At 35.6% G+C, this 24970-nt stretch overlaps 1 protein-coding gene across 8 annotated transcripts in view; it reads left to right on the forward strand.

Moving 5' to 3' along the window:
* ATG5 (autophagy related 5) overlaps positions 1-24970 on the forward strand; it is a 126461-nt gene that overhangs the window by 84719 nt on the left and 16772 nt on the right. For all 8 annotated transcript variants that reach the window (XR_011074983.1, XR_011074982.1, XR_011074980.1 and 5 more), the window contains one exon: positions 22741-22858. Coding sequence is in view for 2 of the 8 variants with exons in the window: in XM_068551374.1 (XP_068407475.1) it covers positions 22741-22858 (118 nt within the window). In the remaining 6 variants the exon portion in view is untranslated. The remainder of the gene's footprint in view (positions 1-22740; positions 22859-24970) is intronic.

Genomic DNA, 24970 nt, shown 5'->3' on the forward strand with positions numbered 1-24970 from the left:
TTAGGTTTTCTTCTAAAGTTTTATAGTTTTGGTTCTTTCATTTAGGTGTTTGATCCATTTTGAGTTAATTTTTTGTATATGGTGCAAGGTAAAGGGGTCCAACTTCATTCTTTTGTATGTAGATACTCCAGTTCTCCCAGCATGATTTGTTGAAAAGACTTCTCTTTCTCTCGTTGGATTGTCTTAGCACTCTTGTTGAAAATCAGTTGTCCACAATGTGTGGATTTGTATCTAGAGTCTCAATTCTATTCCACTGATTATATGTCTATTCTTGAATTCTGTAGCTTTGTGTAGTAAGTTTTGAAATCAAGAGGTATGAGTCCTCCATCTTTGTTCTTTTTTTCAAGATTGTTTTGGCTATTCTGGATCTTTTGCATTTCCATATGAATACTAGGATCAGCTTGTCAGTTTCTACCAAAAAAAAGACAGTTGGGATTTTGATAGGAATTGTATTCAATATGTAGATCAATTTTTGGAATATTGCTATCTTTTTTTTCTTTTTGGCTGCACCACGCAGCTTGCAGGTTCTTAGTTCCCTGGCCAGGGATGGAACCTGGGCCCAGAGCAGTGAAAGCCCATGTCCTAACCACTGGACTGCCAGGGAGTTCCCTGGAGTATTGCTACCTTAACAAACAATATTAAGTCTTCCAATCAGTGAACACAGGATTTTTTCCCATATATGTAGGTATTCAGTGATGTTTTGTAGTTTTCAGTGTACAAGTTGCCCACTTCTTTTGTTAAATTTATTCCTATGTAATTTTTTCTTTTTGATTCAGTTTTTATTATTGTTTTTGGACTTTTTATTGCTAGTGTGTATAAATAGTATTGATTTTTTTGTATATTGATCTTGTATCCAGTAGCCTCATTGAACCTGTTTCTTACTTCTAACAGTTTTGGGGGGTATTTTTGGGGTTTTTTTTGCTGCTTCCTTAGAATTTTCCGTATAGAAGGTCATGTCACTACAACTGGAGATAGTTTTACTTCTTCCTTTCCAGTTCGAACGCCTTTTACTTCTTTTTCCTGCCTCATTTCCCTGACTAGAACCTCCAGTACAGAGTCAAAATAAAAGTGGCAAAAGCAGACATCCTTGTTTTATTCCTGATCTTAAGGGGGAAGAAAGCGTACAGTCTTTCATTATTGAGTATGATGTTAGCCTGTAAGTTTCTCTTATATGCCATTTATAAGATTGAGTTCCCTATATCTTGTTGAGTATTTTTATCATGAAAGGGTGTTGGATTTTGTCAGGTGCTTTTTCTGTGTCTATTCAGGTTCTTATGTGGGTTTTCCCCCTTTATTCTATTAATACGATGTTATTGCATTGCTTGATTTTCTTTGTTGAACCAACCTCATATTCCTGGGATAGATACCAGTCAGTCAGATTATATAACATATGTAGCTGGGTTTGGTTTGATGGTTTCTTTCTTTCTTTTTTTTTTTTTTTTTTTTTTTTAATTTATTTACTTTTAAAAATTTTTGGCTGCTTTGGGTCTTTGTTGCTGTGCATAGTCTTTAGTTGCGGCGAGCAGGGGCTACTCTTCATTGCTGTGCGCCGGCTTCTCATTGCGGTGGCTTCTCTTGTTGCGGAGCACGGGCTCTAAGCGCGTGGGCTTCCGTAGTTGCAGCACGCAAGCTCAGTAGTTGTGGCTCGCAGGCTCTAGGCACGCAAGCTCAGTAGTTGTGGCGCACAGGCTTAGTTGCTCCATGGCATGTGGGATCTTCCTGGACCAGGGCTCGAACCCGTGTCCCTTGCATTGGCAGGCGGATTCTTAACCACTGTGCCACCAGGGAAGTCCAAGTTTGCTGGTTTCTTGTTGAGGATTTTGTGTCTATATTCATAACAATTGTTGGTCTCTAGTATTCTTATCTTGTATGTCTTCATCTGGTTTTGATATCCGGGTAATACTGGCCTCAGAATGAGTTGGGTAGTGTTCCCTCTTCTAGTTTTTGGAAGAGTTTGTGAAGGGTTCGTGTTAAATCTTGAAATAATTGGTAGAATTCACCTGGGAAGCCATCTGGTTCTGGGTGTTTCTTTGTGGGAAGTTTTAAAAATTAATAATTGTCTCTCACAGTTTTTGCCAGTGTTCTCATTGCATTTATGGAAGATAGGATATTTGAAGTCCTTGCTCCACCATTACGGATGACACCACCACTTCTAATAATTCTTAACCTCCAAATTTAGATAGGTGGATTTTGTAGAAATTTGGGGAAGACAATAAAGACTGAGGAGTTTTCTAAGGTTTTTTTTTTTTTAATCTGTTCTTTCTAAATACAAAAATTTTAACTTAGTATATTGCTTAAGAACATGAATATTGCTATAAATGATAGATGATTATTACTTTTTCTAAAAGTTGTATATCCTTGATTATTTTGGATTTTTTTTTCTACATAGGTTCTCCAGTAAAGAACTTTGAAAAATTTGTAGGAATTGAATCTGTAACTTTCATTAATATACCAAGTGGTTAAGATGGAGAAGTTTCATTTAGGCAATTATGTCCCAATTAGCTGTGATTTGGGGCATTCACTTCACATCTCTGGACCTCAATTTTATCATTTGTAGAATAGGGATAATAATATATCATAGGGTTGTTAATGAAAATTAAATGTAATACTTTTTGATATTATGCCTGGCACATAGGAAATAATTTGCAAATTATTTGCTGTAATTATTATTAGATTTTATTGCTGTGAATTTTTTATCAGTGATGATAGGGCTTGCCATACCCCCTATGACTACTGTAACATATGTAACAAATAGTTCACTCCATTTATCAATATATTTCTGGTCTTAGTGTAGTCTTCTCTGTGAGGCTCTGTCTGGTCCCCAAAATCTATTACTCATTACTGCCAAGTACTCACATAACCTACTCTTTCTGTTTCAGTTCCCTATTTCTTTACCACTTTCTTTCAATTTTCTAGACAAAATACCTTGGAATCTCTTTTGATTAGTTTCTTAGAATTGTACAGTACCAGAACCATTTGCATTTATCACTTTCTTGCCATTTGCACTAATTTCAGTTACTGTTAATTTGATTTTCATGAAACAAAGCTAGACTCCTACCAAATAACATCATGTATTGTTCCCCAAAACATGCTTGATATTTTTATTTTCTTACTCTGTTCACTCCTGCTAGGAATAGCCCCTATTCCCAGAATGCCTCTTAACTTCAGCTCAAATGTCACTTCCCCCAAGAAGTCTTTCTTGATTTCTCCATATGTGCTCCAACTCTTCATACCATGTAGAAATTATTTCTTCTTTCTCTGAATTTTGTTTTAAAACATTCCCTTCTGCCTCTTATTATGGCAAATGTGGCAAATGTAATTATACATTAGGAGGAAACCTTAGGAATCATCTAATTCAGCCCCCTAATTTTAGAAAGCTTGCACAAAACTCTTGCCCAGATGTTCAACTGGATACTTAATGGCAGAGACAAGACTAGAACTTGAGTCTTGGATTTCCAGCCTGGTTCTTTTTCTACATGCAGCATTGTAATATAGACATTTCTTAAGCTATTTTGCAGTATTTCACCATGGATCTGTTGAAGTCTGTGATTTCTCTGTAAGATGTAACCTGTGAATTACTGGAGGTCGAGGAATTGTTTCATTTCTCTCTGGATCTCTATAGAGGTTTCTCAGAGACTGTTTCCTGCTAGAATGAATGAATGAATAATACTTTGCTTTAGAATTAATTAGTATTCTTAATGTAAGATTCTAATGATATTCCCTTAGACACCTTTTAAAAGAAATTGGTAAATTGAGGCCTGTAGGGGGCAGCCCAACACAGCAGATTTTGATTGCCCTTGCTAAATAAGCTAGCTACTACTCTCTGGGATTGTTTTAGTCTTAAATTGCTTCCTATGTGGATTTTTGAAAAATGAAAGCAACTATTAATTATGAGCTTATTTGGTGGGTATATTTTTTAAAAATTGTCTTGTATAAGAATGGGAACTTTTTGATGCAGATGATTTGCTGTTTTGTTTTTAAGGCGTTGGATATATATTAGAGCTTCTTAAAAATTTGCTTCGTTTATTAATTCCAAAACAACACAGATAATATAATGGCAAATGTTGCCCCTAATTTATTGTTAAAGAAGTTAAAATATGCAAATTAATAGTATTATCCCAAAGTACTAAAGTTATTATTAAATGAAGTCAACATTTTCTTATTACTAATTTGTTACACTAAGCTAGGTCATTGTTTCATTTAATATTTTCAAGAATAAAAAACATTGCTGGTAATTAAAGTAAGCTATAGAGAAACACCAATAATAGCTAACATTTATGGAGTACTTTGTGTGCCAGGTACTATTTGAAATACTACTTTACATGTATTAGTTCATTTACTTCTCACTAGAGTCCTCTGGGACATATGCTGGTACTGTCCCTATTGTATGGATGAAGTAATTGGTTGGTTATTGAAAATTGCCTAGGGTCACTCAGGAGGTGGAAGAGCTGGGGTTTGAACCCAGGCAGTCTGGCTTTCCAAAGCTCTCACTCTTAATCACTATTCCTTTGATACATTGTTGAGTTCATTACTTTTATTTTCTTACTCCTTTCTATCACAACTTTCCATTTGAGACTGTTTTCCAGTTTTTACACACATCAGGCTACTTATTACTCCACCCTTTCTGTTGCTTCCTGCCTTCAGTCCTTTTTTTCTTCTTCTTCTTCTTCTAATAGAGAAAATGCATGGACAGAAAGTAAAAACATGACATCCTCCCTTTAGTGTGAAGAGATTGAAACAGCTAAAGTTGTGCGGTTTTCTTTCTCTTTTATTTACAGAATGTTCTTTTTCCAATTACCAATTAAGCGATTTTTAGTGATCACATTAAAGCATAAACTCTTAAATTTAGGAATAGAATGAACTTCACTCTCCTGCTTAAGCATGTCGTACTATGGGGTAATTTTAAGAACTGAAAGATTAAATACCTCATTTTAAAAAGATAGACAAATTTTGATAAGATGGTCTTAATTATTTCACTAAAAATTATATTTTAGATCCCTCCATAAAAAAATTCTTAGTTTAATAACATGCTTATATTTTATTATGGTATTCTAATATATGTAAAAATTGACATTACTGTCAATTATTCGTGTGTATTTTCTTTTTCATTCTCCCCTTTTGATAATTTCAACTCTCCTTTAACACTCTTTGAGAATATGAGTAGATATGGTAAAAATAAGTTGAACTCCAGTTAGTTTGAAATTTGAAAAAACCTTGGGTTAACTGTGAGATGACATAAAAAATTATAATTTGGCTAAAATGAAAATAGAGTTGTTTCATACCTAAGTATTCAATAGTATTTATATCACAAAATAAGATCTTGGTGTATAACTCTTTTAAGAAAATATTTTCAATTCCAGTTTACTCCTTGGTTTATTATTATTATTTATTTATTAAGGCACCTCATATTACAGTTAATATTTGAGTTTCTTGGAGGAATTGTCAACCGTATGCCATGGATAACCTACACCTTAGGATGGTCAGCTGCTGCTTTAATGGGTTGATTTACAGCCTTCCCATCTTTTTCTAACTGACATGGGTTTTAGTTTCCTGATTTACTGCTGGCCTAATGAGGTCTTGGCAGATGTTAAGCTCAGTCCCTGTCTAAAGAATGTTTTTTTCCTTCAAAAAGTTTTCTACTACCCATATCATCTGTGTGTGTTTGTGTCATTATCACATTTTTCTTTCAGTCCCTTTCCATCTCAGGAATGCCAACATCCAGAAATGATGCCCTATAGGGTGATCATTTAATCTATTGACAATTTCATGGTGTAAGAAAATTTGCTTAATCACTTATCTATTCCAATAGTGAAAACTACCTTCTGATTTTTTTTTTCCTGTTCTTCTCATAAATGATTTTCATATAACAGGCCAGAACACACAACACCTGTCCGTTAAGAACAGAATTACTAGGCTTTGATTCTTAGTAGTGGTTCCTTCTTTTGGGTAAATATGAGAATTGCTTTTGGTCTAATTACTCATACTTTTAAAATAACTACTTACTAATAATTTCAAGTAGGTAATGTATGTGTGATTATTTAGGAATATTAGAAGGAAAAACCAATCTAAAAATACACAGGCTAATATCTTATTCTTTATTTCTGGCCTGAACCTAGAAAATTTTGTTTGGCATTTTATATCCTGGTATTACTCTTTGATGAAGTTTGTGTCTTAGTTGTTGGGTCATACCCATTTTTTTGTTTTTGTTTTTTTTAATTTTGTTTTTAATTTTCAAGGTTTTGTGGGGGTTTATATATTTTTGCTTCATGATCCATGCAGGTTGTTTATAATAATAAGACAAGTACTAAGGAGATCATGTAAATACAGAGATATATGTGTAGATATATGATGCATGCATCAATTGTATTGCTATTACATATAGATGCAGATCTTGATATATACATATTTGAAATTTCTAAATTGTTGGCTAGGCAAGTTGCTCCTTTTGCAGATCGATTGTGATATATTAAAATGTTAATTCTCAGTTAAGAAATATAATCTAAACTATACTAAACAGTCAATTGCATTATCTTTTGATGCCTTGGGAACATTTTATAGACTATATCTTGTCTCAAACAGGATGTATCTCTCAAAGGTCTGTTTCAAAAAACCTTATAAATGTAAAGGAATGTCAATGCTGGTTCAAAGAGCCACTGTTTGAAGTGTGTTGCTTAGAGTGGGTAGTGGATAGGGAGGGCTCTCTAACAATGGAGTGATGAGTCTTGATCACAATTAAGTTCAACAGGATTGGATCTACATTTGGAAACCATATATGAGTAGACCATATGTCTACCTTGGGTGTGATCTTTTCATGAAAGTCACCTATCTGTTATGTTGTGACACAGTTATGTACACGACTTAAATTAATTAAAATCGTATGAATTGTAAAATTCATACAGTTTTTGAAATTGTACGAAGTAAAATTCATACAATTGTGAAATTGTATGAATTAGTAAGCTGAGGATTTCAAATGATTATTGAATTCACTGATGAGTGATTTGTATATTAGATGTGTGGCTGAGTTAATGTGCACAAAACTTTGAGAAGTCAAACTAATATGTTACTTATTATTGAACTTCATTAACCATATTTTACACCATATTAAATCTGTCTTCAAAACATTCGTGTAAATGGATATTACGTTTCAAATGTAGAAAATAAACATACTAAGAAATAACATGTCTTCAAAACTAAAGACTCAAAATGTTAAGAATACATAATACATTGGATTTCTGTTTGCCTAGATATTTCAAAGCATAGATAAGAGAAACGTTGGTTATTTCATGTATATGAGAAGAAAGAAGTTCTCCTGCTAGTTTAAAATTTGAAAGAAATAATGTATTTCAGTCGGCACTTCTGTTCTTTTAGTCTTTCCTTACTTTCTTTTCTTTTCCTCCTCCATTTCTCTTTTTCTTCATCTTTCTGTCCCACCTTCTTCTTTTACAGAGCCCCTCCTTTTCTCTGCCTCACTAATCTGAGAAGTTTTACTATGTAATAAGCATTTCCTATTTTAATTAAAGTTTTGAAGTTTACTTTTAAAAGCGGAGTTTTACTAAAGGAAAAATACCTCTATTAGCTTACATTTAAAATCCTTTTCATCATGATGAGGGTAATTATCTGTTACTTCTAAGAAGTAAGCCACAGCTAATTTCTGACTGCATACATGTTTGAAGTAGTTCTTTAGAATCAGCTTGGGACAGTTCTGACGTCTGCTTGTGTAATGCAGCATTCGTACTCTTCACTAGGTGTTCACTTTAGCTACAGATGCTTCATATAAAACAGAGTAGAGTAGCTTTCAAAAGGATCTGCACATCAAAGTATAACTAGAACTCTGGTTTTTACGTTGCTTAAGGAATCCTTAATGGAGTAGAACTAACAAATTTGCTCTTCCCTCTAACACATTATCGTTTTAAAAACTTTTTTACTTCCATGCCTTCCTGAGTCATATCACATATAATTGAATAGATTTATTACTTCAGAATGTTTTAACAATGTCCACATTAAATAATATAGTAATTTATGTTCTGTGTAAAGAAGGCTTCCTTTAATTGTAATTAATTCTGGGGAATAATGATCTGCTTTTGGAACAATAAATAAAATTCCTTAAATAAAGAACTGTATTTTAAGTTGAAATACACACTCTTTCACCCATTTTGTAGTTCAGCTGATAACTATTCATAAGTGTTGTGATAATAGCTTTTAGCCACAGTTTGTTCTCTTCTGCCTCACCACAGTCTTCCATTTCTCAGCTGGATAGACTGTCACTTAAGTTACACAAGAATTAATCTTTGCTGTCTATGGTCCTCTTAGACCCTTATTTAAAATATCACCACTTCAGTGTACTAAATAGCAAAATGTTTATGCTATTTTATAACTCCCATTGTGGAAAGAAACCTGCAATTCTGACTTGCTGTATTGGTGGTATTGGAAAATTATCTTGAACTAAAATTCTGATGGGATATATTAGCCTACTTTGGATTCCGTAGACAGTCCTTTCTTCATATATTGTGTTCCAAAAATTTGAATCTGTAAAGGAGATAGGACTTGTATTATAAGTAAAAAAAATTCCTAGGATAAGCTACATAATTAGTAATGAAATTCAACTATGATGTTGGTACTGTAAAGCCTAACCTGCACTTAGAATATCGTTCCTTTACCATTCTAGATTCTAAGTCAAGAATCTGTGAGAGGAAGAGCCCCTCTTATTGCAGAGTCCCGCCTCTCCATTCGGGTCTCAGCAGTGTGGGCTGGAATCAGAGGTTCCAAGCTAGTAGGAAGGAAGTAGGTAGATGAGGAGTTCCTCTCCTACCCTGACTGGTGGAGTGGGTTCTGGGAAAGCTCAGAAATAATAGACGTAATGAGTCTACAAGGTGGGCAACAGTTGATCAATAAGGACATTTTTTATGATCCAGACACGCTATTTGGTAAGATAGATTAATTCTGTTTTATATAACCCTTTATTATTAAATTCTGAATTCATTTTAGTAAGCCCCCCCGCCGCGCACGCACGCTTTAAACTAGGTTTTATAATTTCAAAACTTTCGGGCTTCATTTTAAGCATCAGAACATGATTTTAAATGAGTTAAACAAATTAAGGCAGAGTTATTTAAATTCCCACAGGCAACTTTAAAATCGGCACAATGCTATACAACTTTTTAAAGAAAAACTTATAATTTTTCTGAATTGATGAAGACAGGGATATTTCTCTGATCCTTATTGTTTGGAAACTCTTGACTTTACAATTTTTAAATTTGTGGGGGTGGTATAATTATTGTTTTTTAAGAACTCATGAAACAAGCATGGTTTGATGAATAGTTGTAAATGAAACTATGATGAATCTGAATTATCGCCCCAGAAGGACTCCCCCCCCACTGCCCACCCATTTGAGGACTTTTTAAATTATGTTTTCTTTTTAATAATAGCTTTATTAAAGTATAACTTTGATATCATAAAGTTCACCCTCTTTTTTTTCTTTTGGCTGTGCCGCATGGCATGCGGAATCTTAGTTCCCCAACCAGGGATCAAACCCAGGCCCCCTGCAGCAGAAGTGCAGTCTTAACCACTGGGCTGCCAGGGAAGTCCTAAAGTTCACCCTTTTAAAGTGTACTGTTCATTGATTTTTTAAGAATATTCACAAAGTTGGTGCAACCATCACTGTTATGTAATTTCAGAACACTTTTATCACCCCCAAAAGACCCCATACCTGATTAGCAGTCACTCATTCTTCCTTCCTTCCTTCCAGCCCATGACAAATTCCCCCTCACCTCCAGTTCATGGCAACCACTAATCTACTTTCTCTCTCTGTCTCTCTATGGATTTGCCTATTCTGAACATTTTGTGTAAATGGAATCTTAAAGTATATGGCCTTTTGTGTCTGGCTTCTTTCACTTTCATTATATTTCCATGGTTCATCAATGTTGTAGCATGTTTCAGTACATTCCTTTTTATGGCCAAGTAATATTCCACTGTTTGGAGATATCACATCTTGTTTATCTATTCACCAATTGATGGTTATCTGGATTGTTTCTACATTTTGGCTATTATGGATAAACGTTTCTGTAGACAATAATGTACTAGTTTTTGTGTGGACATATACTTTCAGTTCTCTTGGGTAGATACTTAAGAGTGGAATTGCTGGGTTATGTGATAATTCTATGTTTAATCTTTTGAGGAACTGCCAGACTGTTTTCCAAAGCATGTGCACCATTTTACATTTCGCTAGCTGAGTACGAGGGTTCCAAGTTGTCTACATCCTTGCCAGCACTTGTTATTTTCTATCATTTTAATTATAGCCATCTTAGTGGGTATGAAGGGGTATATCATTTTGGTCTCAGTTTTCACTTCCCTAATTACTAATGATGTTAAACATCTTTTCATATGTTTAGTGGTCATTTGTATGTTATCTTAGGAGAAATATCTTCAAAACCTTTGTTCTTTTTTAGTTGGGTTGTCCTTTTATTACTGAATTATAAGAGCTCTTTATATCTTCTAGACACTAATTCCTTATCAGATATATGATTTGCATATATTTTCTCCCATACCGTAGATTTTATTTTCATTTTCTTAATAGTGTCCTTTGAAATACAGAGATTTTAAATTTTGATTAAATTCAGCTTATTTTTTCTTTGGTTGCTTGTGCTTTCAGGTTGCCTTGCCAAATCCGAAGCCATAAAGATTTCCTTCTATGTTTTCTTTCAAGAGTTTTATAGTTTTACTACATTGTTTTTCTTCATATGTTTTTTAGAGTAGTCACGGGCTATGTTTTTTGAATTTCTTAATCAGCAGATTACTTTCAACAGTGAGATCTGTAAAATATTTATCACTAGTTTTTATTTGCTACTTGTAAAAAATTCACAAGAATTTATGAAATCTGCTTTTGATGATACTTCAGTAGGATAATTTTTTTTAATTATTTGTATCAGAAACAAAAATATCAACATTCCCATATTATAAACTTTATTTAGCATCCACTGTAAAACCTACAGACCTTGCTGAGAGGACTGAGGATCTTGTAGAGCTTCACTAGCTCCTGGCCCAAGTTTAGAAACACTTTTCTAGTGGATAAGACACTTGACTGGACATCAAGAGAACAGAATTTTAATTCTGAGGTCAACACAACCTCTTTTACCCAGATGTTTCTTCTTGCTACTTGGATTTCTATATTTGTACAAATTAAAAGTGCTGCATAGTTATTTTATGTAATTATACCGTAAAGATAGAAATAATCTGTATATAAAAGTATCCTTTGATTCTTTAGTCAAAAACAGTTTATTAATTACATTACTCTTGTAGTAGCCTACCTTTTAGTTTGGCTTTTAGGTAAAATTAGAAAAGATATTTTAAAGCTCTTATAGATAATGAAATTTAAACTATGATTCCCCAGGTATGGTTTTGAAATCTTTCCAGAGAAACCTTAGAAGAATTAAGATAATTATTACTTAAACACATCAATCCTAGCACTTCTATAGGAAGCTTCTCAGTTGGCCACTCTACTAATAATTTCAAATAAAACACTTTAAAGCCATATAACTTGTTTTATAAATTAGCTCATAAACAGCATCAAATTGATCTCAATCTTGAGTAAGAGGGATATGGTACTTCCCTGTAACACATTTTATTCAGTGAAAGGATATGAGGACGACACAAACTGTTGCCTGTATTTGAAGAAAATTTGCCTTTAATTATTTATGCGGCAAAATATATTTGGTATTGTCTAGGCAGAAATATAATAAATATAACAATTTAAATAAGACAAAACATAAACTTCAAACCAGATGTGTGGATATAATTCTGATGGGTGCTTTCATTTAATCATAGTCTCAATTAAGACACTGCTGCTTTGAGGATTAAGTGTCCCTGACTATAATAATGACAGCTTTTCAAATGTTAATTATTATTTTTCAGAGTTGTCAGGAATATTAAAAGTGGACTTCAGACTCTGGTAGCATAACTACAGAAAGTGCTTCTTTTCAAGTCTCCCATTTCCCTACATAAAGGATAAAAGTAGTCTGATTAAGTGGCACAGACTCCCCCCTCCCGCTGTCCTCCCTGTCCCCCTACTTCCCACCACCAGAAGGACTGTTTACTGTAAAGGTCTAAAAGCATTCATTTGAAAATGGCCTGTTCTTTTTACTTAATGAGGTATTGTAATTGTGTATATTCTTAAGCTAATTTTAACATGAGGCTTCTTTTGAAAAGCATGTGACGCAAAATTTGACATGCATGAATATATCTAAGGCCAGATATGCATGTGACAGTTTGAAGCACATATCATGTGTCATTGTTGGTAAAGTCTGTCAGCATATCCTCTGTAAACCCCTATTTTCTTTTTCTTTGTGCCACGTATTTATTCTAATGAACAAGACTTCAAAGGGAACAACTCATGGTTGAATACCAATTATTTTTTATTCTCTCTGTTTTTGGTTCTGTAAAGACTAGAGAGTGTTACCTTTCTTTGGTCCAGATTTAACCGTGGTTTTAAAGGGAGAAATGAAAGGAATTAATCATTGTTAAAACACCTGTTGCACTAGGTGTTTTGTGTATCTCATCTTATTTAATTGTTACAACAGTCATTCAAAAATATATATTATTCCCATTTTTCAAATTTAGAAACAGACTCCCAAAGATTGATGTAATTTGCCTTAGGTACCTAGTCAGTTGTGTTGTGAGTTGGGATTCCAACCAAGCCCTTGGTAATTCAGTGCATTTGACATTCCACGCTTTATGTGCTAAATCTGTAGGCCACTTTGCTCCCCTTATCCACTAATTTCTCACAGGTACTGTTAACATTCCATCTGCCTCTGAATATTTTAGTGGGGAGGGGCATATGAAAGGGAAGGATTGGTGCTGTACTCTGCCTGAAATAGCCTTGTCTCTTTCTCTGTTTTTAAAAAAAATTCTCCATTTCAAGTTGGAAACTGGAAGACCTATATTCTCTCCTTTGTTTTCATCTTCTTTGGAAACTCCCTACAATTTTATTTAATACATTACATTCTACCACACTTAGCATATTTTACTTTGAACCTACTGGTATATCTTGCACACTTATAAAATGAAATTATGTAACCAGTTTTTTGTTTGATGTTTGTTTGTTTGTTTTTTACTTTTGTTTTTGCTCTAGCTGCCAGAAAGTCCAGAGTTAAAAAGTTTATGCTTGGGCTTTTAAATTTTCTCATAGCACTTTGTACATATTTCTGTTATCACCTAACACTGTTACAATTATTCGTTTATGTGTGCATTGTTCATCTTTGTATCTACTAGCACAAGTGATACCTTCATAAGTGCTCAACAAATGTTTAATGAATGAAGATTTCTGATATATGTACCCTTGCCCTCTGGTTGTTAGAGATCCTGGACGTGGGTACTACTACTGGGATAATTCTTTTTGTTTGTTTGTTGTGTTGTGTTGTGTTGTGTTGTGGCTGGACTCTTGACTGTCTGGGTCTGGGCTGTTTGGGGGCCGGTGGGGAGACAGCCATGAGGACTGTGCCTACTTGCCAAGACCACAGGGCTTCACTGGACTAGGCAAGAATTTACCCAAAGCACATGAAATCAGCCTAACTCTCTAAAAATAGGAAGTAGGAAGTGCATCTAAGAAGCCAGAGATGAGAGCTGCCAATGGGGTGAAGTGGAATCATAGTCAGGAAAAGAAGATGTGATCAGAAACTGGGAGATTTGGGAACAGGCTAGGAAGCAGAATTTGAAAGGATGTGGAGGGAATGTTTCTGGATGGAGGCTGTGAGCACTCTTAGGGGGTGGGACTAATTTTTGAGTTACTGGATTAAAGGAGAGCTACTCAGGGCTGGTCAGAGAGCTTTGTGAGGGGAGTAACCCTGCTCATTTTCTGCTGAATACCTTTAACAACTGTCTGATACAGTAAAAGAGGTGAATTAAAGTAAGAATAAACGAATGAATTAAGGAAACAAATCTATTTTCAGATCACACAATCTATCCACATCCCTTATATCCACTCTCTCCATTTTCTTTGCCACCACACAAGTTCTTATCCTCATTATTTCTCAAGCAAACCAAAGAGACTCCCCAATTCTCCAATCTCTTCCAATTTTAATTTATGTTATAGACTGTAGCAGGATTAGTCCTTTTTTTCCCTCATTCAATTTCTGTAAACTAAAAACAAAAACAGTTCACCCAATCCTCCCACCCCCATACTCCCCGCCTCTGGCAACCACTGATCTGTTCTCTGGATCAGTGAGCTTGGTTTGTTGGTTTGTTGTTTTTATTTTTTGGATTCTGCATATAAGAGATGGGATCATTCTATCCAAGACAAAGATGTGTTAATAGTTTTTGTTGTTATTATATGCGTGCTTTTGCTATAAGCAATCTCAAATCCTTTTTTTAAAAAAACATTGACAGGAAATAAATGTAATATTCTTTGTTGCAATTTATTTATCTTTATATCCTTGTAATGCCTGTCACATTACAAGGATTAATGGAATATCAGTGGCCACATGATTCTCAAAAGTAAAGTATTATATTGTGGTTTTTTTCTACGGATATAAGGAAAGTTTTATTGGTGTTCATCATGTCACCATTTTGGCAATAATGAAGGCTTCACTACTTATTATGTAAAGCTTTTAAAATGTAGTAAATTTAGTTATTTTAAAATTGTGTCAAGTGAAAATGCACTGATTTTGATGGCCCTAGTTGGTGGAGTTTTTAATATTGGAAGTAACTTTACAGTTATATGTGTTTTATTGGACTTATAAAATCTAGTGTTTCCAATGTCTTTCAGTTCAATTTATGCTAGTTATAAATATAGTAGGTTTGCATAAAAATCAGAGCAATTTTTTTCACTTCTTGATATTTTTATAATTTATTCCTTTTCCATATTTATTCTTCTAAAACACATAGTACTATCTATATAGTTAATGAAATAAATCTAATTACATTCTCTATTAATAAGTAGGCATTGCTAATTCCAGTTATAGTTCAGTATAGCTGATTTTTTTAAAAAAATCTAAAAACCTAACAAGTGAACTCCTTTGATATACTTAAGCAAGTCTTGTAAATCAAATTTTATTTACAAATATAGTAAACCAATTATCCTGACTCTTTCATAGGACTTAAAAGCAAAACATACAAAGTAGCTGATGATATCAAAACTTGTTGCTGGGGGCTTCCCTGGTGGCACAGTGGTTGAGAGTCTGCCTGCCAATGCAGGGGACACGGGTTCGAGCCCTGGTCTGGGAAGATCCCACGTGCCGCGGAGCGACTGGGCCCGTGAGCCACAATTGCTGAGCCTGCGCGTCTGGAGCCTGTGCTCCGCAGCAGGAGAGGCCGCGATGGTGAGAGGCCCGCGCACCGCGATGAAGAGTGGCCCCCGCTTGCCGCAACTGGGGAAGGCCCTCGTACAGAAACGAAGACCCAACACAGCCATAAATAAATAAATAAATAAATAAATAAATAAATAAAATTTAAAAACAAACAAACAAACAAAAAAAAAACTTGTTGCTGTACCTGGAGAAATACCACATATATAAAGTATCAACATAATATTTATTTCTTCAGCCCAACCAAGGGCTTAGAATACCAGTCTAAGGCTCACTGGACCAAATATTATGGATTCAGTTTACAGCGAGTCAGATCAGAGATCCTGAACCTGGGTACTACTACTGGGATGATTCTATCCAAGCAGTTCTAACAAACGGGGTCCCTTGTCATCATGAGGTACTGCCTGCTGTATCAGTAGGCGACCCCCCCCCCCCAGCCTTTTAATTAAGGGCATTTGTAAGTTTCATAAACAAGTGAATCATCATGCATCTACTGGGCATCTTTTTTTTTTTTTTTAATTAATTTATTAATTAATTTATTTATGGCTGTGTTGGGTCTTCGTTTCTGTGCGTGGGCTTTCTCCAGTTGCGGCAAGCGGGGGCCACTCTTCATCACGGTGCGCAGGCCTCTCACTATCGCGGCCTCTCTTGTTGCGGAGCACAGGCCCCAGACGCGCAGGCTCAGTAATTGTGGCTCATGGGCCTAGTCGCTCCGCGGCATGTGGGATCTTCCCAGACCAGGGCTCGAACCCATGTCGCCTGCATTAGCAGGCAGATTCTCAACCACTGTGCCACCAGGGAAGCCCTGGGCATCTTTTAGGTTGCATCCTTTCTGAATTTTTATGTTTTTCTCTTTCATAACTTTTAATCTCTTTGTTTCAGTGAATAGAATCTCCTTTTCCTGTTGGATATGACTCTTTCCTCTTTAAGGTCACTAACTCCTTGGTCTGTGAACCAAATGTGTCCAGCTGTAATTTGTCATTTTCAACAAACTAACATTTCTAACCCATTATATTGATACAATATATATTACAGAAACGACAAAATCAGCCCTAATGCTATGTAGTAACAGTGTGATGACAAGATTAGTATATCTTCTTATCATCCATATTTTATATTACAACTCAATATAAAATACATGTTAGTGTTTAATAAATTTCTTTTGACTGTCAAGTCGTGCTTAATAAGAACAGTAACAGCACTTACTGAGCAATTAATGTGCACTAGGCATTCTTCTAAATGCTTTTCGTAAATTAACATGTATAATCTTCACATGGAGTTGTAACAAATGATACAGAAACATCTCTATACATACTCTTCACCCAGTTCCCCCCCACTGGTGACATCTTCTATAACTATAGTAAAATATTATAGCCAGCAAAAGTGACGTTGATACAATCCACAAACTTTATTCATATTTCATTAGTTTTGTTCCAACACAAAGGCTACCCTTTTATAGCTCAGCCTCCAACCTCACTTTCACCTTTCCCTGACATCTGGCAACTACTAATTTGTTCCCCATTTCTAAAATTTTATGATTTTACTAATGTTACGTAAGTATAATCATACAGTACATAAGCTTTTGAGATTGGATTTTTTACACATAGTGTAATTCCCTTGCACTCCATACAATTTGTTGCATGTATTAATAGGTTTTTACATTATTATTACTGAGTAGTATTCTGTGGTATAGATATACCACCATTTAACCATTCACCTGTTGAAAGACATTGGGATTGTTTTTACTATGAACACTTGTGTACAATTTTTTTGAGAACATAAGTTTGCGCTTCTCTGGGAGTACTCAAGAGTACAATTGCTGGGTCATATGGTAAATGTATGTTTAGTTTTGTAAGAAACTACCTTACCCTTTTCCATAAGAGCTGAACCATTTTACATTTGTACTAGCAATAGTACGAGAGATCTCGTTTCTCCACATGCTCACCAGCATTTGGTATTATTACCATTTTTTATTTTAGACATGCGGGTAGGTGTGTAGTGATGTTGTATTGTGGTTTTAATTTGCATTTCCTTAGTGGCTAATGACGTGTCAAACATCTTTTTTAAATTATTAATTAATTAATTAATTAAATTTATTTATTTATTTTTGGCTGAGTTGGGTCTTCGTTGGGTCTTCGAAAGCATGGGCTTTCTCTAGTTGCGGCAAGCGGGGGCTACTCTTCATTGTGGTGTGCAGGCTTCTCATTGTGGTGGCTTCTCTTGTGGCGGAGCATGGGCTCTAGGCACGCAGGCTTCAGTAGTTGCGGCATGCGGGCTCAGTAGTTGTGGCTCACAGGCTCTAGAGCGCAGGCTCAGTAGTTGTGGCGCACGGGCTTAGTTGCTCCTCGGCATGTGGGATCTTCCCGGGCCAGGGCTCGAACTCACGTCCCCTGCATTGGCAGGCGGATTCTTAACCACTGCGCCACCAGGGAAGCCCTCAAACATCTTTTCACGTGCTTATTTGCCATATGTATATCCTCTTTGGTGAAATGTCTGTTGGTGTCTTTTGCTTATTTTCTAATTGAATTCTTTGTGTTTTTTACTGTTGGATTTTTAGAGTTCTTTATATATTCTGGATACAAGACCTTTGTTGGATATGTAGTCTTGCAGATATTTTCTTTCAGTCTTGTCTTTTCATCTTCTTCACAGAATCTTTTCTAGAGCAAAAGTTTTTTTTATTTTGATAAGGGTCCAGTTTATCAATATTTCCTTTTATGGATCTTGCTTTTTGGTGTTAAGTTCTAGACTAGTTTTGAATCTAGTCCTAAAGTGACTTTGCTTTTTTTTTTACCATGCCATATAAAAACATTACAACATAAGCTGAATTTCATGATTCTGGACCTTTTAGCATCTAGACAAGTGAACTTAGAGAAAGTAGATTAAAACTAAAAAGAAATAAAATTTGAGTCTGCTAAATTGGGACAGTATTAAGTTAAAATATTCATTACAGTGCTCTAAAACTGTTGATCGTGGTGGTGGTAGTGTTGCGGTGGTAGCGTGTGTTTTAGTGTGTATTTAGGTGGTTGTGTGTGCCATGACTGTATTGTGTATATATTTTATCTCAGAAACTCTGCAGTGTAGATATGACCTCCATTTATACTCATGCATATGTGTGCAAACTTGATTCAGTAAAATCTTACAAATTTAACTGAAAATTTTTACAAATTTAGTTCCTCTGCTTCTGTTCAGTATATCTCCAAGGTAAATCAACAGCATAACTTTTCCATACAGGAAAAAGTTATTGTTACAGTGATGAGGGCGCCTGAGTAAAGAAGGGCTGGGGCACAGCCAGCCAGTAACATCCCAGTTTTATATACATTTGATGTGTTTAAGAAATGACTAACATATTTAGTTTAAAAACTAGCAAGGGCAGTTTCAAATATGACTTTACCAAGTCATATTATTTCTCATGAGAAAGTAATTCTGTTTCGTGAAAGTCCCTGAAATAGTTTGCATATTTACAAATATATGGCTAGATTAAACGTTGTGGTGTAGTTCTATTACAGTGGCTTTCTTATCGATCAGGCTGAGGTTCAGATTACCATGGATATTGTTAGCATTATCTGGTTTTATGTATACTAAATCAAAGTTTAAAGAATTCATGTTCGTGGAGTTTTTGTATTTTTAAAATTCTTGCTATATTCAAAAGGAAAATAGCTTTTAAATACTTCCTAACATAATTTAGTCTTCTCTGCTTAACTCCAACTTAGGTTTAATGAGATCTGTTAAGAAATCTACATGAATTTACCCTTCATTCCCACTGCCCTTCAGAACCTCTGTACAGTAGTTGAATTCCTGATCTGTCTGTGGAGGGCTTTTGTTTTAAGGATAAGTAACTCTCAAAATTGAGTACTTTTCATAATCTTTGGTGTAACTTACTCAGACACTTATTGGCTCTTTTCTAACATACTAAATTTTTAAGAATGAGAGTATAAGTTTTTTTTAAATATGATTTTTTTAAATTAATTAATTAATTAATTAATTTTTTTTTGGCTGCATTGGGTCTTCGCTGCTGCTTGCAGGCTTTCTCTCGTTGTGGCGAGCGGGGGCTACTCTTCGTTGCGGTGTGCGGGCTTCTCATTGCGGTGGCCTCTCTTGTTGCGGAGCACAGGCTCTAGGTGCACGGGCTTCAGTAGTTGTGGCTCATGGGCTTAGTTGCTCCGCGGCATGTGGGATCTTCCCGCACCAGGGATCAAACCCGTGTCCCGTGCATTGGCAGGCGGGTCTTAACCACTGCGCCACCAGGGAAGCCCGAGAATGTAAGTTTTTAAAGGCACTCGAATAAATGTTAAACAGAAAATGTTTATTAGATTTTTTACTGGGGTATTTTAATAAAGGTTTTTATTATTTGAAGAACAGCAGTTTACTTTGATGAGAGTTTTCTTGGCTACCATTCTACAGAATTTACTTAGAATATGTGTTAATAGTACTGGGGCTTTCCCCCTCCCCCCAGGCAAATAGCATTATAAAGGTTGTTGAAGTTATACCTTTATTATAACTGCTCCACTTTGGGAGAGTTGAAAAAAGAGAAGTACAGAGAAATTACAGGCCAGTTTTTCTAGGAATGGGAATAGAGGAGAATTTCTGTTTTTTAATATGTAGCTAAGACTACTCGGCCTTTCCTGTTTAGCATATTTTTTCAAATTATTATAATATATATTATATTATTATAGCTAAGCCACCTCATGGTTCTGTCGCTAAGTAGGGGCGAATGAATCTTGAAAAGATTTATTTGGCTTTGCTGAAAACCTTAGTATTTTCAGATCAGAGCATGGATGATACATTTAAACTTTTTTTAAATTGGGGGTACAGTCCTGCCCCTCCTTTTCTACTGACCGGGTCCTAGTTGTCATCACATAGGCTTGCATTACTCAGACAGCCTCTCACCGATCATCCTGATGTTACCTCTTCACCAAGTCATTGTACACAGAGCTGCTTTCCATTAGCCTTCAGAAAAAGCCTCTTTCATCACGTCACTTCCTTTGCTAAAAAGTCTTAAAAGCCTCTTCATTGCCTGGAAGATAGAAAGCCCTAAGTGGGTGGTGGCTATTTTAAATTATTACTGCAGTCCCCTATTCCTTTCTTTTTTCTCTGAATTCTTCTAACCTTTATTATCTTAACATAGTTAATCCTTGATTGTGCATGATATCATTCTCAGTTTCACCTGTGGGAAAAGTATGAGCTTCCTAAATTGAAGGATATCAATCACACTTTTTAAAAAAAATTTTTATTGGTGTATAATTGATTTACAATGTTGTGTTAGTTTCAGGTGTACAGCAAAGTGAATCTGTTACACAAATACATATATCCACTCTTTTTTAGATTCTTTTCCCGTATAGGCCATTACAGAGTATTGAGTAGAGTTCCCTGTTCAATCATACTTTTAAAAAATGAAGAGTTCAATTAGTGAAGTGAATTGCATTATATTCAGTGCATATTTATTAAAATTTTAGTTTTTTTCATACTTTCCATATATGCTCAACTGTATTATTGTAACACTGTTTTTAACATTTATTATGTATTCACTGAACACACAGTGTAAAGCCAGGAGAGGTACTCACATGCTTGCACCACATCTAGCTTTTCTTACATCGTAGTTTATGTCTGCACTTAAAATCAGATGATTTTTTACCAAATCTGGTAGAAGTTGTCTTGAAGAAGTTGAGATATACCTCTGTGATTTAAAAACAAACAAACAAACAGGGACTTCCCTGGTGGTCCAGGGGGTAAAACTCTGCGCTCCCAATGCAGGGGGCCCGGGTTATATGCCTAGTTGGGAAACTAGATCCCACATGCATGCCACAACTAATGATACCGCATGCTGCAACTAAACGTGCCGCAACGAAGATCCCACATGCCTCAACTAAGACCCGGTGCATCCTAAATAAATTAATTAATTAAAAAACGAACAAACAAACAAACCAAAAACTTGTCTCTAATGGCTAGGTATTTGAAATCATTTTCTTATAAAATATAGCATATTACTCTGTTCCTGTAGGTTTTTATGATTTTTCATTCCAGGAAGCTTAAAACAGAAACTTAGCATCTTAAAATGAAATAGCAGTTAAGAGTTGTGGTGGGTATTATTCTCCTTATCATTTACTTATTCTGTTCTTGGCAGTTCTCCTATTGCCAGAATAAACTTAAGAGGTATGGAATGTCCCAAATTTCCAAAGAAACTGGGTGCAAGATCATAGAACTCATAAACGACAGTGCTATTTATTCATAGATTGGCTGACTCCAGAGCCTCTGCAGTCTGTCATGGGGAGGCTGCATCACTGTTGTCGTGCTTCTAGAGAGGGAGTTTGAGAAAATTAAACCTAATTTTTTGAATGGGTAAGACGTTGAAATTATTAGCAATAAGTTATGACATAGTGCTAATAACAATTGTCAGAGGAAATACATCTACTATTTTGAAATTTGTTGAACCTATAGAAAAGAAAAAATAATAAAACAACTAAGACCATATAATACCCTTCACCTGGATTCACCAGTAATTAACATTTTTTCACATTTGCTGTCTCTTTCTACACACATACTCTTTCTCACTCCCCTCCCCCAACCATTGGACTGTAGGTTTCAGACATCATGGTACCTTACTCCTAAATATTGGATCATGAATTTCTTAACAATAAGGATATTGTCCTTATAAACATTATCACACCTAAGAAATTTGACATTAATTTAATAATATTATCTAATGTTCATTTCGTATTTCCCCATTTATTCCAAAAATGTCTTTTATAGCTGATCTTTTTTTTTTTTTTATAAATTTATTTTTTTTTAATTTATTTATGGCTGTGTTGGGTCTTCGTTTCTGTGCGAGGGCTTTCTCCAGTTGTGGCGAGCGGGGGCCACTCTTCATCGTGGTGCGCGGGCCTCTCACTGTCGTGGCCTCTCCCATCGCGGAGCACAGGCTCCAGACGCGCAGGCTCAGTAGTTGTGGCTCACGGGCTCAGTAGTTGCTCCGCGGCATGTGGGATCCTCCCAGACCAGGGCTCGAACCCGTGTCCTCTGCATTAGCAGGCAGATTCTCAACCACTGCGCCACCAGGGAAGCCCTATAGCTGATCTTTTTAAATTTCTTTCTCCAATCCAGTATTCAGTCAGACTTCGTGTTTTGTATTTAGTTGTTATATCTTGTCAGTCTCTTTTAATCTTTTTGTATTGTTTTTATTTTTTTAGTGCCTTTGACTTTTTTGAAGTGTTCAGGCCAGCTGTGTTTAGAATGCTGCACGTTCTGAATTTGTTTTATTGCTTCCTGTGATTAGATTTACTTGAGTTTGTGTTAAGCATTTTGGGCCATAATACCACATTTGTGATGTTATATGCTTCTGATTACACTATATCAGAAGACATCTAATGCCAGCTTTAAATTTCTGATCTATTAGTTCATAATTGGCAGCAACAGAGACTTAATTGTTTGAAATCTTCTTTCATTTTTCAAATAGACAACAACTGAACGGCCTTTCATTCAGAAGCTTTTTCGTCCTGTGGCTACAGATGGACAATTGCATACACTAGGAGATCTCCTCAAAGAAGTCTGTCCTTCTGCAGTTGCTCCTGAAGGTAATATAATCAGCAACATTAAAACAGTTCTTTCATTTCTCTTTGTTACTGAAGTAACATAAGCATTCTATATTTATAAATAACATTTATTAGTTACTTCAGGAAGATGTTTTCATTATCTTGTAAGGAAAAATCTTTTGAAATAGAAGCACTTAATATTTAACTTACTATTTTATAAATTATTGACACTAAGAGAATAAGAATTTCACTCCCTTTAGCAAACTAAAATATACTTTTAAAATTACTGTCTTATATTTCTGGGGCCTTGCGTCTTTCATTTGTGAATTCAGTTCTGGTAAACATTATTATTATTTTTTTTTGAATGCTATTTTTATTTATTTTATTTATTTCTTTGGCTGTGTTGGGTCTTCGTTTCTATGTGAGGGCTTTCTCTAGTTGTGGCAAGCGGGGGCCACTCTTCATCGCGGTGAGCGGGCTTTTCACTGTCGCGGCCTCTCTTGTTGTGGGGCACAGGCTCCAGACGTGCAGGCTCAGTAATTGTGGCTCACGGACCTAGTTGCTCCACGGCATGTGGGATCTTCCCAGACCAGGGCTTGAACCCGTGTCCCCTGCATTGGCAGGCAGATTCTCAACCACTGCGCCACCGGGGAAGCCCTGGTAAACATTATTTTTAATCTTGCATTGTGTTTCTTCATTCTAAAGGAATAAGAGATAGTTAAAAAAAAAAAAGGAAAGGTCTTGCCTTTGGTTGATATTTTAAAATTCAAAATATTGAATAATGGATGCGTATTTTATTTGAATTTTTTGCTACTCTTTAATGTTTTACTCAACATTGTTCTCTGAGGCTTTTACATTTCACAAGTCCAGTCAAGAACTTGTCCTGTTTTGCAGTCCTCATTTTGTAGCTTAGGTTAAGATTGTTTTCCTGTAAGCAGAGGAAAAATACAAAAATCACAGTTCTCTTTGCTTAATTGCAACATAAGGAACACTTGGAAAATGCAGAAAACTAGGGGGGAAATGCTATAGACCCCTAACTCATAGAGGCCACTACTAACACACACATGCAGATATACACTTGAATATTTGAGGGGGGGGGGGTGGGTGTATAAAATTATATGTCCTGGGCTTCCCTGGTGGCGCAGTGGTTGAGAATCTGCCTGCCAATGCAGGGGACACGGGTTCGAGCCCTGGTCTGGGAAGATCCCACATACCGCGGAGCAGCTAAGCCCGTGTGCCACAACTACTGAGCTTGCGCGTCTGGAGCCTGTGCTCCGCAACAAGAGAGGCCGTGACAGTGAGAGGCCCGCGCACCGCGATGGAGAGTGGCCCCCGCTCGCAGCAATTAGAGAAAGCCCTCGCACAGAAACGAAGACCCAACACAGCCAAAAATAAATAAATAAATAAATAAATGTATTTTTAAAAAAAATTATATGTCCTGCTTTTTTCACCTAACATAACATGATAGTCATTAAAAATTCTTTAAAGCTATGGTTTTAAATACCAGCACTATGGTCCTTTATATCAATGTACCATAATTTGACCATCACCCTGTTACTGTATGACTTGTCTTATTATTGGTTACACTAAGCTGTAGGGGAAATTTCAGTGGCATATTGCTGTATTTGTTAATATATTGCCTAGACTCGGATTTATCATATAGAAAAACATTTAAAACTTGCCACTTTAAATCCTTTATGGGAAGAGGTAAGGCATTAGTAAATGCAAAGGTAATACTTCAGTAGGTAATGCCTGTATTTCTTATTAATATATCCTAAGTTGTGGTAATGGCAGTATTATTTATATGACTGGTAACTATATCACACAGTTCAAGAATCATATATAGTATCTGTGGAAATGGTTTGCCTATTAAGTAGAATTAGAAATAGTAGGATTGAGAGGAATGTTGATATTCTAGCCTAAAAGACTAAACAAAGAATATGGAACTCAAAATGTGTGCTATTTGGCCTGTGAATATAACTATTTTTCTTAATTAAATATGCTTGCCTTTCCTGGCATTCCTATGTATATCTAGCACTTTGAAAATACACAAAGGCTCAAAAGGAGGGGAGAAGAGGGGCATCTGAAATACCGTCAGAACCAGTTCCAGAAGGGATCGATAAAAAAGATCATTGACCACTACTCAAAATTATG

The sequence above is a fragment of the Eschrichtius robustus genome, chromosome 9, assembly GCF_028021215.1.
Source record: "Eschrichtius robustus isolate mEscRob2 chromosome 9, mEscRob2.pri, whole genome shotgun sequence".
NCBI classification, from domain to species: Eukaryota; Metazoa; Chordata; class Mammalia; order Artiodactyla; family Eschrichtiidae; genus Eschrichtius; species Eschrichtius robustus.